At 44.6% G+C, this 14,173-nt stretch overlaps 2 protein-coding genes across 2 annotated transcripts in view; one reads left to right on the forward strand and one right to left on the reverse strand.

Annotated features, from left to right (window-relative positions):
* The first annotated feature begins 205 nt into the window (after positions 1 to 205).
* Positions 206 to 1,597, forward strand: LOC140210731 (testis-specific serine/threonine-protein kinase 1-like). Its single transcript, XM_072279961.1, has one exon. It carries the CDS (start codon positions 206 to 208, stop codon positions 1,595 to 1,597), a length of 1,392 nt encoding a protein of 463 aa, XP_072136062.1.
* Positions 1,598 to 4,012: 2,415 nt separating this feature from the next.
* The window catches only part of ess2 (ess-2 splicing factor homolog), a 68,230-nt gene continuing 58,069 nt past the window's right edge, over positions 4,013 to 14,173 (reverse strand). The window contains exons 9-10 of the mRNA XM_072245122.1: positions 9,499 to 9,614; positions 4,013 to 7,878 (exon numbers count right to left, since the gene is read on the reverse strand). Coding sequence (XP_072101223.1) covers positions 7,608 to 7,878; positions 9,499 to 9,614 — 387 coding nt within the window. The 3' untranslated portion in view covers positions 4,013 to 7,607. The remainder of the gene's footprint in view (positions 7,879 to 9,498; positions 9,615 to 14,173) is intronic.

The following is a 14,173-nucleotide window of genomic DNA, read 5'->3' on the forward strand; positions in this document are numbered from 1 at the left end:
AGGCAAACATTCTTTTTCGAGTCATCACAACAGGAGTTGTCAGTCCAAAGGTGGTGACTTGTTACTGTGTGAAAAACGACCTGCTGGAGTCTGAGTAAGAAAGTAACGTTTATGCACTGGGCAGACGTGCCTTTGGATACATGTCTCCATGGCATTTGTGGGCAACCTGACAGGGACGGTGTACACCTATTGATACCACAGCACCATGGACGATGGAATGGTCTTGAAGAAACGAGGCTACACCTTGGGTGTCAGCCTAGGAGAGGGGTCATACGCCAAAGTCAAGTCTGCGTACTCAGAACGCCTGAAGACTAACGTGGCCGTAAAGATCATTGATAGGAAAAAGGCACCTGCTGACTTTCTGGAGAAATTCCTACCCCGCGAGCTGGAGATCCTGGCCATGCTTAACCACCGCTACATCGTCAAAACCTTTGAAATTTTTGAGACTTCTGACGGGAAGGTTTACATTATCATGGAACTGGGTGTGCAGGGAGACTTGTTGGAGTTCATCAAAACCAGGGGCTCCCTGCCGGATGAGGTGTCACGGAAGATGTTCCGGCAGCTGGCTCTAGCCATCAAGCATTGTCACGAACTGGGTGTGGTCCACCGGGACCTCAAGTGTGAGAACCTCCTCCTAGATAAGGACTTCAATATCAAACTCTCTGACTTCGGCTTCGCCAAGCGGTGCAGTATAGATGACCAAGGGAGACCCCTGCTCAGTAAAACCTTCTGCGGCTCTGCAGCGTATGCAGCTCCTGAGGTTCTACAAGGGATCCCTTACCAGCCCAAAGTGTATGATGTCTGGAGCCTTGGGGTGATCCTTTTCATCATGGTGTGTGGATCAATGCCGTACGATGACTCCAATATCAAAAGGATGCTCAGGATACAGAAGGAACACAGAGTAGATTTCCCTCGATCGAAGGTGGTGCCTCCTGAATGCAAAGAGCTGATCTACCGCATGCTCCACCCGGACACCAGTAAGCGCCTCACCATTGAAGAGGTATTGGAGCATCCCTGGCTCATCACCAGCAAGATGAAAGACTCTTCTGCGCCCAAAAAATCGGAGGCGACCTCGGAGAAGCATGGGCACAAGAAGGAGGAGAAGCACAATGGGAAAAGCGAGCAAAAGCACGACCAGAAGTACCAGTGGGAGCTCGAAACGGGGCACGAATGGGTTGACACGAAGCACGAGGCAAAGCACGAGTGGATGAACATGAAGCGAGACAGGGCAGAGAGCAAGCAGGAGGAGCGAGCTCAGGCCGAGCTCGAAGCCCACCGCACAAACAGGGCTGAAGAAGGGGAGCTGAAATCAGAGTACAAGGAAGGGACCAAGACCGGGTTGAAGCAGGACAAGTCCAGAACAGAAAGCGTGATTAGTGGCAAACTAGTGGATGCCAGAATGGAGCCGAAAAGCAGCCGCCGCAAATCTCGGAGCTTGAGAGCAAGCAACGAGGATCAGCCTGATGACAGCGAAGTTTACCCTGACCAGGAGAGCCTGATTGATGCACAGAGCAAAGCCGAGCTGAAAAAAGTTAGTTCCAAAAAGTCAAAATCTGTGGAAAAGAAGGGCAAACATTCAAGCAAATCCCGTGCCTAGGCGCTCAAAAATTTCTACATACAGTAGCAAAGGGCAAATAATCATCTGTAAGGCTACCCAAATCGCTGCCATGTGTTACTTCTGCCTGCATAGGAATCTAATAAAGAATCAGAAAGGAACTAATACCCTATAATATTTGTAGAGTACTCAGGTGATAGAGCTTTGAACCAAGTACAGTAACTACCCCAAATACTTACAAAGTCATGTGCAGGTCAGACGGGACATTAATGGGAAAAGGGAGTTCTCTACAGTGCACAAAAGTGTTCACAGACCAAAGGGAAAAATGTTATGGGACAACAGGATTGGGAACAGCAACCTGGGGGTCAGAATGTTGACAGCAAATAAGATCCCAAACCCTCCGCTCTGTTGCTCCTGCCCCCACAGGGCTTATATTGGTAAAAGGCAGTCCCAAAGATGCCTTCTGCTTTTTAACAGTCCCCTCCTAATCAAAACTGTCCTCAGTGACACTAGTTCACACTGACCTTGCTTGCTTTCTTTCCATTTCTCACACTTCATTTCCATCTCATTGGCCCGATCCCGACCGATTTGTCAGCAGCTTGTCTGGGTTTCTTTTCCTGGACTAGGATCGCAGACATTACCAGAACCAAAAAAAAGAGAGGCTACTTAATGGATCATGATTGATTCAACTTTCCTCAAATCCATTTCCATGCTCTTTCCCCATAAACTTGATTCCCTTATTAACTGGAATCTCTCAATCCCACCCTTAAGTATACACCGGGATTCTGCCCCCATATGGCAAGGAATGCCTCACATAAAAAAATTGTCATCTTAGTCTTCAGTGACACACTATTATTCTGATACCAAGAGATTCTGTAGATACTGGAAATCCTGATGAAGAGTCTCAGCCCAAATGTCAACTGTTTATTCCTTGCTATGGAGGCTGCCTGAACTACTGAGTTCATCCTGCATTTTGTGTGTTATTCTGATACCACATCTTCTGATTCCTTTGTAGCTGCCTCAGAATCTGATACATTTCAATAACTTTCCTCTCAATGCCACTGAGTACAGTCCCAACCTGTTCAATATTTCCTCTTAAAACAATTCCTCCCAACACAGGTTAATCCTTCTGCAAACTGGCTCCAATGAAATCATCTTTCCTTAAATAGAGGGACTCAGTTCTCTTGATGTGGTCTCACTGATGCTTTGCACAGTTGCAGTACGATGCCCTTGAAATTTCCATTAACTTCCCAGATTACCTGCCGCACATGTGCTGGCTTCCTGTATCTCAGCACAAGGATCCTCAAATCCCTCTGTGCTACAGCTTTCCTCTTGTTCTCCCTTCCAAAACAATTTCACATTTTCCTCACGTTATGCTCCACTTGCCAACTTTATGCCTACTCATTCAACCTATGGATACTTCTCTGTAAACATTGTATTCTCCACTTACCTATCGCTGAGTTGGCCACAAATCTATTTCCTTCCTCTAAGTCATTAATATATCAACAGTTGTGGTCTCACCACTGATCTCTGTGGCGTCCCACCTTGGTTAATAAGTCCCATCTTAAATTACCACATTATCCTGACTTGCTACTTCCATACCCCTACCATCCATATACTTATCAAAACTTCTCTTAAATGTTCGAATGGAACCAGCATCTATCACTTTCCATTGGCAGCTTTCTCCACACTCTCCCCAGCACCTGAGTGAAGAAGTTCCCCTTAAACATTTCACCTTTCACCCTTAACCTCTAGTTCCAGTCTCACCCAACCTCAGTGGAAAAAGCCTGCAAGAATTTACCCTATCTATACCCCTCATCATTTTGTATACCTGTATCAAATCTCCGCCCCTTCTCCTACATGCCAGGGAATGAAGTCCTCACCTATTCAACCTTTCCCTATAACTCAGGTCTTCAAGTCCCAGCAAGATCCTTGTCAATTTTTCCCATACTTTCAATCTTAAAATATCTTTCCTGTAGGTAGGTGACCAGAACTGCACACAATACTGCAAATTATGTCTCTCCAATATCTTCAACATAACATCCCAACTCCTGTGCTCTACACTTTTGAGTTATGAGTGCCAATGTGTGAAAAGATTTCTTTACAACCCTTTCTAACTGCACCTTCGGGAAATCCAAAGGCACTTTATGTACTGTTCCAGTCTAGCCACTCTGGTCAATACTTCATCAATAAGAGACTCTAATAAATTTGCCAGACACAATATTCCCTTCATCAAGCCATGTGACTATCTTATTGTATTTGATTTTTCAAATGTGCTATTACAACTTTCTTGATAATTGAGTCTAACATTCCCATAACCATAGATGTTAAGACTAAAATTAGTCTAGTTACCCACTTTTTGACTAGGAGTATTGCACTGGTACTTTAGAATGTTAGAATTAAGAAGATTACAAGATTCATCTACTTCTCAGTAGACACTTCCTTTTAGCGCATGACAATACAAGTGCTCTGGGGCAGCATCGTCAGCCTTCAGCCTTGCTTATTTTGCCAAATACTATTTCTCTAGTGAAGGTAATGGTATTTAATTCCTCCTGGACATTATTCATGGTTAAGGGGATGTTTGTAGTATCATAGGGACTGGTGCAAAATACCTGTTTAATTCTGTGTGTCAAGCTGTGATGGTGAATACCTGGTCACGTGAGAAACAGTAATATCACTCATATCCTTCTTCAGTCTGGGCTAATTTGGCACCCCCAAAAAATACAGCAGTGTACCTGACGTAAATATGAAACATACACACATTCTTCGTTTATTTAAAAAGAAGAACACAGAGAAGAGTAGGCCTCTTGTTCCTTGAGCCTGTTGGGCCCATCAATGTGACTTAATTGAATCAGTGACATAACATTACATTCTCCTCTATGCTTTAATGTCTATTAATGTCAGATTTTAAAAAGCATTATTGGCCTGGTACCTACTGCTATTTACAGAATAATCCAGACTCCAATCATCTTTTACATGTAGAAAAGGAGAGACCCAGTTTTAATACATAAGCCAGCCCTTTCATTCCAGACATCTTAATGAATGTGACAACATACCCCAAGTTCTCCCAAGTACAGTACCTTGACAACTCCATCCAAACCACCCCTCCAGGAAACACTGTGTAACTTTAAGGCTGCAAAGTAATTCTCTCTAAGCCCAAATATTCTACCAAGGTCACCCCAAGTCCTGACTGTGTGATCAGCCAGGATTTTCTAAAGCTCTGGTTTTATTTAACCATAGCAGCCCTCACCCCAACCCACCTTGTCCACTCGAAATACAATCACCAGTCTATGTGGCTTTTTGGGTCATTTCCCATGCCTGTCCATAATATTTCAAATGTACAGTAAAGCTCCAAGAAGCAGGAATGCTTGGGACTATGCTGGAGAAGGATTAGATTTTCCAAACCATCAGATGTTATTTTATTCATATTCCAACACACACATTTAATTCCCATTTTTAAAGATGTTACACAGTAACATTTCAATGAATCCAGTAAGATTCAGTGGAGCACGGCCAATAGATCCCATTAAGTTTAAAGGGAGTGTGGGAACTGGGTGCGTGCAAGTGAGCAAGATGCAACTTTGATCCCAGATGTTCCAGACATCTTAGCTTCTGTCAGATTACATTTGTCTGCAGCATTTATTTGCCACACCTCTGACTCATCAAATTGCATTCCAATTGTACATCTGAATAGAGTTTTACTTCTCCCTTGCCTCAGCTTATCACATCTTTTCCAACGTGCTCAGTATTTCTTTCTCTGACTATAGGGCAGGAATTGAGAACCCATTTTCCTACTCTTCTCACCTACACAAAGGTGGCAGATGATCATGAAACACAAGAGGATACTTATTAACTCAAAGATATCAATGGGAATATATATGCAGAAAAGTAGCAAACGGAATTAATTTAGATCAGCGTGGGGTGATGGATCGGAGAAGAACAAGCAATGAGATGGATGGTAGGAGATCGAGTGCAATTCTACAGGGTCCAGATAGGAACTCAGTTCCATTAAATTCCGATGATCCACAATAATTCAACATCTGACTCACTCATTAGGGCACCTACTATCCCTGGATCTGCATACTCAGGGGCAGTTGCAGCTGGGAGCACCAGGGGCCAGGAATGTGAGCTGGAGTTCACGATACAAGGGACCACAAGGGAGCTTGGGAGCTGGTGTGCACCCTGAGCAATGTGCTAGAAACTCACCGGCTTCTGTTTCCCTGAGCTCCCTTTACACTCATCAGAACTTAAGTTTCCCACTCCCTTGAAATTCAGAACTTATTGGAAATTTATTAAACTATTTGTCACATTTAAAATAAAGTATCGGAATAAAATGAGTAATGCCCAGTAGTCTGAAAATATGTCAGTCCATCACTAAAATCCCATCCACACAGGATTATTAAGATTTACTGCATATAGACAGTGACAGGAAAGCAAAAGATAAACATGCCGTCATCGGCAAGGGATGAAATGTGAAGATCTGGGATCCATACATTGAAATAAAGACTAGTTAAAACAACTCTGGTCACTTTACAGGAAATACATGAATGTGCTTATAAGATGTTGCAGATGTGAAGAATTATTGATCAGACTGACACTGCTTTCTGTAGAAGAGGTGGTAAGGGTTTAATTTAGCTGCAGTGTATAAAATAATGGTGGCACAGGATAGAGAGGAAGGAGCAAATTTGCCCGGACACAGAGAAAATTAAGCAAGAGGCAAAAGTTTGAGAGGTTTAAGGATTCGGGGTCAGAGGAAGTCCAAGGAGTGGTGACAGTTTGGAACTCACTGCCGATTGTACCAGGAAAGAGGGATTAGCCCGAATCTTCAGTTGCTATGGCTACAATCCCCTGAACAGCCTCCAGTGCCAGAACTTGTTTCTATGATTTAGAGCACCTGTCCAAGTGGGGACATGTTACCGAGGCTGCAGTAAGTGAGCAGATGCAGGAGTTGGTTCCCATCTGGAAGCGTTACAGAAAGTCCACATAGAAAAAGCCGCATATGGTTTCTTTTAACCAGAGGTCATTTCCAGAAAAAAATTCTGTCAGGAAATATCAGCACAATACACGGAATAAAGGCATGTCCAAGAGGGCTTATGGCAAAGCAAAAACGTATGTCTGTCTGTGTCTCCCTGCATACACATACACACACAAACAGCAAAAAAAGGAACCAAGAACATTGTCACATTGTCTGGGGACGGTAGAGTGGCAGAGGGAAACAACCCAGGGGAGGGCAAGAGAGAGAATGGCCTGAGAGAGGATGCATCAGACAGATGTGGGTTAAAAACCTTGCTCAAGGCTGGTGCAGGTGAAGAAACAACTTAGGAACAGACAGAGGCCAATAAAGAGATGTGAAAAAGGGAGCACTGATAAGGTGCCAATGGGCAGAGAGGGGACACTGATGATGCCTGGGAGTGAGGGTACAGACAAAAGTGAGTGAATGTGAATGAGCAGCATCCCCCAAACACTGGCACTGTTAGTAGATGGTCACTCAGGGTGCACGAGAGACAGAGACCCTCCAGTTGCGGACAGGGGAAGATATCTCCCTCCACGCAATTAACACACTGATCATGAAGAGGGAAGGCAGTGCCTTAGGAAATGAGGCCGCAGCAGAGTCCCTGAACCAACTGTACTTTCATAACAAAATCATCAAACCCAAAACCCTAATACTACTAGAGCCAAAGTAAATGGATAACAGGCTGGACAGAAATGGGTATGACATGTGCCTATGCCAAAATGGTTAATACACAGGCAAAATCTTTCTGAGTGTTCTTGAGGAATGCAGTGCAGACCACAGCTGAATCAGGCAGCAAAGGCTGAGATAGTCAGCCCACACCCATCACCTTGGCTGGCAGCCTTGGCAGATTACAAGAACCCAAGCGGTTTAACTGCCAATGCATCGATTGTGCCATGTCAGATCTAGAGAAGTGACAGAAACTACATTACAGGTCTCCTTCGTAGGAGATGAATGCCAGGTCGTAGTTCAGTGTTAAGTACTTCTGTCCTCAATCTGAAGATTTCCCGTTTCCACAGGAGAGACAGGACAGGACTGGCACTAGAAGAAGTCCGCTGCTTTCTTCCTCTTGGGCAACTGCAGCAGGTTGTCTGTGATGGAGGTGGGGTCCTGGCTGCTCGGCGTGTGGGTGGCAATAAACGTTTTAGGGGTGACGCCAGCACGTGGCGTCTTACACCGTGGCGTTCCTTTGTGTGCCGGCGAGGGCGTGTAACTGGCACGCAAAGCTTTGTCCGTGTATTTGCTGGAGGTGCGGTTCACGAGGCGCTGCAGGGCTGGTGACATCACAGGACTGATACCATGTGGAGAAAGGCTGCGGAGGAGAAACAAATACCTCAACTCTCCAGTGAAGGAATAACCTGTCACACTAACACCCCAAATGTAGAACACAGAACACCACAGCACAATACCGGCACTTTGGACCACAATGTTTTAACCGACCTGCCCTACCTTCCCACATGAACCCTCCACTTTCCTATCATCCATGTACTTATCTAAGAATTTCTTAAATGTGGCTGATCTATCTACCTGCCTCTGCCACCACCCTTGGCTGGACATTCCACACACTCAACTCTCTGACATCCCTCCTGTACTTTCCTGCCCACCACTCCCCGTTTTCCGCAGGGAACACTCTCTCCATGATTCCCTTGTCCATTCATCCCTCCCCGCTAATCTCCCTTCAGGAACTTATCCCTAAAAGCAGCCAAATTGTTACACCTGCTCATTCACCTCCATTCAGGGTCCCAGAGAGTCCTTCCAGGTGAGGCAACACTTCACCTGCAAATCTGCTGGGGTATTGTATCTGGTGCTCAAAATGTGGCTTCCTCTACATTGGTGAGACCCGTCATAAATTGGGGGACTGCTTCGTTGAGCACCTTCGTGCTAACCACCACAAGCAGAACTTCCCGGTGGCCAAGTATTTTAATTCCGATTCCCACTCCCTTTCGGACATGTCGGTCCATGGTCTCTACTTGTGCAACAATGAGGCCACCCTCAGGGTGGAGGAGCAACACCTTATAGCATGAATATCAACTTCTCCTTCTGGTAAAAAAAAATTCCCACCCCCCTCCCCTCATCTTCTATTCCCCACTCTGGCCCCTTATCTCTTCTCACCTGCCCATCGCCTCCCCCGGTCCTCCCCCTCACCCTTCACTTTCTCCTATGGTCCACTATCCTCTTCTATCAGATTCCTTCCTCTCAGCCCTTTACTTTTCCCACCCACCTGGCTTCACCTATCACTTTCTAGGTATCCTTCGCCTCCCCAACCTTTTTATCCTGCTGTTTTCCCCCTTTCTTTCCTGTTTTGAAGAAGGGTCTCAGCCTGAACTATCAACTCTTTATTCACTTCCATAGATGCTGCCTGTCCTACTGAATTCCTCCAGCATCCTGTGTGTGTCCTTTGGATATCCAGTATCTGCAGAACTTCTTGTGTATCAAATTAAGCCCCTTGGTATTAACTATTTCCACTCTGGAAAAAGGTCTCTGGCTGTCCACCCATTCTATGCCTTTTATTATCATGTACATCTCTATCAAGTCACCTCTCATCCTCCTTCACTCCAACGTCAGATTCCCACTCATTTCTGCATGCACTATACATTAATCCCAGAGAGGGAGACCCATCCACCTCCTTCCAGTACTGATATCCCAGCACAGATGCACTCCCTCCAACCAAAGACCTGCATCCTCCCTTCCCTAGGGTCTGTCCTCAAGCCCACACACATTGGCAGGGTCTGAGCTGTTGAAGGGAAGAGACAGAACTCACCTACGTTAGTTCCCCATCTAACACCTTTTTGCCAACTAACGGCAAACTGCACCTGTCATTGTGGCCCCCAGCAGTCTTCATAGGTCTGGGTGTTAATCCCTGGGTTGGGGTTCCCACTCCGTAGCCTAGTCCCAGCACTGTGAAGGGACGATGCCAAGTGTCCACACTCACCTGACCAGACTCTCTGTCGCCTTCCTCAAAGCTTCCTGTTTCTTGGTCCTGTTTTTGGCTGCAACTTCATTGACCATTTTGAGGCCCAGTCTCTCTCTCCTGCCTGGTTCCAGAATCTGTGGCAAGAGAACAGAAGCCAGGAGGTATTGAGTTCACACACAGGTTTCCTAACCACAAACACTCAGTGGCCACTTTACTAAACACATCTACTCATGAATGCAAATATCTAATCAGCCAATCACGTGACAGCAACTCAATGCATAAAAGCATGCAGACATGGTCAAGAGGTTCAGCTGTTGTTCAGATCAAACATCTGAATAGGAAAGAAATTTTCACTGTGGAATGATTGCTGGTGCCAGACGGGGTGGTTTAAGTATCTCAGAAACAACAGATCTCCTGGGATTTTCACCCACAATTGTCTCTAAAATTTACAGAGAATGGTGCAAAAAAACAAAACACCCAGTGAGCTGCAGTTCCGTGGGCGAAAACATCTTGTTAATGAGAGAGGTTAGGGGAGAATGGCCAGACTGGTTCAAGCTGACAGGAAGACAACAGTAACTCAAACAACCATTCATTACAACCACGTTGTGCAGAAGAGCACCTCTGAACACGCAGCACACCAAATGTTGAAGTAGATGGGCTACAGCAGTAGAAGACCACAAACATAAACTGTGGCCACTTTATACAGGAGGTGCCTAATAAAGTGGCCACTGAATGGAGTTGTCTACATTGGCACCCCATGAAATAATGGGATATGGTTCCATGGGCAGATCTGCCCTCTGCTGGAGCTTGTTAATTGTCAGTGTGTCCCTAGATTTCCACTGTCCATGAGGCTAAAAGGTGTAGAGAGACACAACCTACGTTGCACCAAATAAAATGACCATATCCCAACAGCTCCCTTGTCGCTCACATTCTCTAAGATGGCTGAATCCTTGACTAAACGCCCTTTCCTGCAGCATTGCCACCCAGCTTTTGGTGTTTTCTCCTCAATTGTCCATCCACTGCTCTAAATGCTGCTGATGAAGCTAGAGCTTAAAGGGTCACCAGCATAATTTTAAAGGGAATTAGAAATGGACAGTAAATTGGTGGCCTTCCCATGAATCCAACATCCCAATTTACCATAAACCTGCATCCCCTTCTATAAGGGCCACACATTAATGTTCAAAGATTTGGAAGAATATACACAAGAGATTCTCTGAAAATCCAGAGTAATGCAGACAAAATGCTGGAGGAATTCAGCAAGTCAGGCAGCATCTATGGAGGGGAATAAACAGCCAATGTTTCAGGCCAAGTCCTTTCTTCAGGACTGGAAAGGAAGGGGGAAGAAGCCAGAATAAAAAGATGGGGGAAGGAAAGGGAAGCAATAAAAGCTGGCAAGACTAAGTGAGGGGGAAGGAGGGTGGGATGAACTGAGAAGTTGGGAGTTGATGGGTGGAAAAGGTAAAGGGCTGAAGGAGAAATCTCATAGGAAAGGTCAATGGACTATAGGAGAAAGGGAAGGAAGAGGAGCACCAGAAGGAGGTGATAGGCAAGTGAGAAGGGGTAAGAGGGAGCCAGAAAAAGAAGAAGGGGAAGGGGAAGGAAGGAGAAACTATCAGAAGTTAGAGAAATCGATGTTCATGCTATGAGGTCAAAGGGAATATGAAGTTCTGCTCCTCCAACCTGAGATTGGTCTCATCATGGCCCTAAGCTCACATTTTCTTCCCCTCTTTAAGCTCATCTTTCCACTTAGATTCAGCTCACTTGACCCCATTCCCATTTATCTGCTCAAGATCCAGCTTCTTCTATTCTGACTGATCTTGTTGCACACCTGGCAATTCTTCAGGTGTTGTCATAACAGCCTTCAAATCTGCCTCAAACAAATCCTTGCACACTACCACCTTATTGCTAACTAACCATTCCCTTTCATGGCCTTGAGTGTACAGCAGCTTCCTAAAACGTTCCATTTTATTTTCTTGGATTCATGACAATGTTTAAAAATCACTTTGGTGAAAGCCAAGAGAAACACCTTCTGTGATTATGTTGCAAGTAATCAACAGTTCTTCTTATTGACCAACTCTGATACAGATGACAGCAGAAACGTTCTGTAATGTACTCTTCATTGTCGTCCACCTGCGCCAGAATTTATCAATTCCAGTTTCAATAAAAAATATTCACTTGCATGATACAGGTGTCACCGGCAAGCCAACAATCACCAACTACTCAATGCTTTCGAGAAGGGAGAGGTGAGGCTCTCTTGAAATGCCACATTCCCCGTGGTACCTTGCTTTGGGTAAGTAGGTCTACAATTTAAACCAGGAATTCATTTTGAATGATACATTTTCTAGTGCATGAAGGGGGCTTTCAGGCAGCAGTAACACTTGTGTTTGTCCTTGTTTTTCTATAAGATGGAGAAGCGGTGGGCTATGTAGGAGGGAAGGGTTACATTGATCTTAGAGTAGTTTAAAAAGTCAGCACAACATCATGGACTGAAGGGCCTATAATGTGCTGTAGTGTACTATCTTGTATGGATACTGGAGTGACAGTAAAAAAATACTGCTTCCTGAACTTTCTGCTTTTGTTTCAGATTTAGAGTAAACGTAGATCTCCCCCTCCCCCTCTCATTTTCAAATCTCTTACTAGCTTTTGTTTCAGTTAGTCCTGACAAAGGGTCTCGGCCCGAAACGTCGACTGTACCTCTTCCTAGAGATGCTGCCTGACCTGCTGCGTTCACCAGCAAGTTTTATGTGCAGTACTTGAAATTCCAGTATCTGCAGATTTCCTCATGTTTGCGTAGATTTACTTGTATTGTTTTTCATTTACAGCTAAAATGATGGGTCTGGCAGGTGCTGTTTGGATACAGCCCTTGAAGATATCTCTATGTTGCAAATGGTCGTCACATCAGACATGGGGTGATGGTGATGCAATGGTGATGGATTGAGTTCCTATCATGTCAACTCCTAGTCTTTGAATGGGTCTAAGCTCCTCAGGTGTTGTTGGCAGGGAAGTCTTGCGGGCAAATGGGGATGAGTCCATCTGATCCGCCTGTCGGCATAGCTGGCAAAAAGGCTGGATGATGATGACGGGGGACTAAGCAAAGGCTGTCCCACAAAAGGTCAAGGACACGAGTTGCCTGGAATTTATGTGGCATGAGGATCACATGGCATTTATCAGTCCCATGCTGAATGATGGCTAGATTTTGACGTATGATTGAGGAGTGGTGCAAGCATCCCCTGATCATAGAAGGTAAATTAGGGAAGCAGCTGGAAGTAGGTTAATGACACCATCCTGGGGAACTCCTACAATTGTATCCAGGGGCAGAAATGATTAAGCAGGTTTATCAGTTTGCATGAGATGTGATTCTAACCAATAGAGCACTTCCTGCAATTCCCAATAAGCAGTTCTTTTCAGCCTTCTACATGCTGTCTTTAATAGGAATAGGGGGGCAGATGTCTGTCCTTGGTCACTAATGCTCTGCACACAATACCATCTGGTATAAAGGTACCAATGCACAAGATCGATAAAGCTGCAAAGGGTTGTAAACCCAGCCATCTCCGTCGTGGTTAAAAGCCTCCACACCAATGAGAACATTGTTAAAAAGTGATGCCTCAAAATGGATGAATCTATTATTAAGGACCCCACCACCCAGGACATGCCATCTTCCTATTACTACCACCAAACAAGTGGTACAGGAGCCTGAAGATACTCAACACTTTAGGAACAGCTTCTTCCCCTCCACTATCAGATTCATTATAAACCAATGAACACTACCTCACTATTTTTCTCTCTTTTTGTAATACTTAATTTCTTTTTATATACATTTCTTATCATAATTTTTTTAATGTGTTGCACTGTACTGTTGCTGCAAAAAACAAATTTCACGACATGTCAGTGATAATAAACTTGATTCTGATTCAATGTAGAAACACATAGTGCCTTCTATACTTTGAAACCAACTACAATTTGCAGTCAGTATTACTTTGCACGTTTATCCTGGTGACTGAGCACAAATTGCTTATTATGGTCATCCAGTCTGCGTATGTATTAAGCTTTGCTTCAAATTTTAAAATGCTCATTCCTATTTTCAAATCTCTATGATTTCTCAGTTCCCATTTGTCTCCATAATTTCCTCTAATCCATGAAATGAGTAGTACTCAGGTTCTGGACTCCTGATCCTTTCCAGATACAATTGATCCAGTATTAACAAGTGTATTTTTATCTTCAATGTCCCAAGCTCTCCTCTTAAACTTTGGTCTGTTTAAACTTGCCTCTCTGCTCTCCAGTGTTTACTCCCTGGAATCCCAAGCTGGATTGCCTTTGTCTGCAGCTGACCCAGCAGGAATGCACCATCAATCTTCAGGCCATGCCACTCAGGGACCTGTGACTGCAGGTGCCATCATAAGAAGACATGCTGTGTGTGACAGTATGTACTGTGCTTTTCACCTTGGCCCCAGAGGAACACTGTTTCATTTGGATGCATACGTGTGTGGTTGACTGGCAATTAAATTTAGACTTGCTCTGGAATCTTCTTAGCGTTTTGGTGCCAGTTTTGTGAAGGGCCTTAAGACTCGGTACAGTCAATTGTGGTTCTTGCACCTGACTCTTCGTAGTATGATTAATAATATCCTAAATTCACCTTTCATCCACCACTCCAAAGTAGAGCTGGCTGAACAGGTACAAAAATCACATGTTAAAA

This window comes from Mobula birostris, chromosome 2 (assembly GCF_030028105.1).
Source record: "Mobula birostris isolate sMobBir1 chromosome 2, sMobBir1.hap1, whole genome shotgun sequence".
Classification (NCBI taxonomy): domain Eukaryota; kingdom Metazoa; phylum Chordata; class Chondrichthyes; order Myliobatiformes; family Myliobatidae; genus Mobula; species Mobula birostris.

Coding starts and splice junctions, on each gene's coding strand:
- LOC140210731 (XM_072279961.1), top strand. CDS start 206: ATGGACGATGGAATGGTCTTGAAGAAACGAGGCTACACCTTGGGTGTC.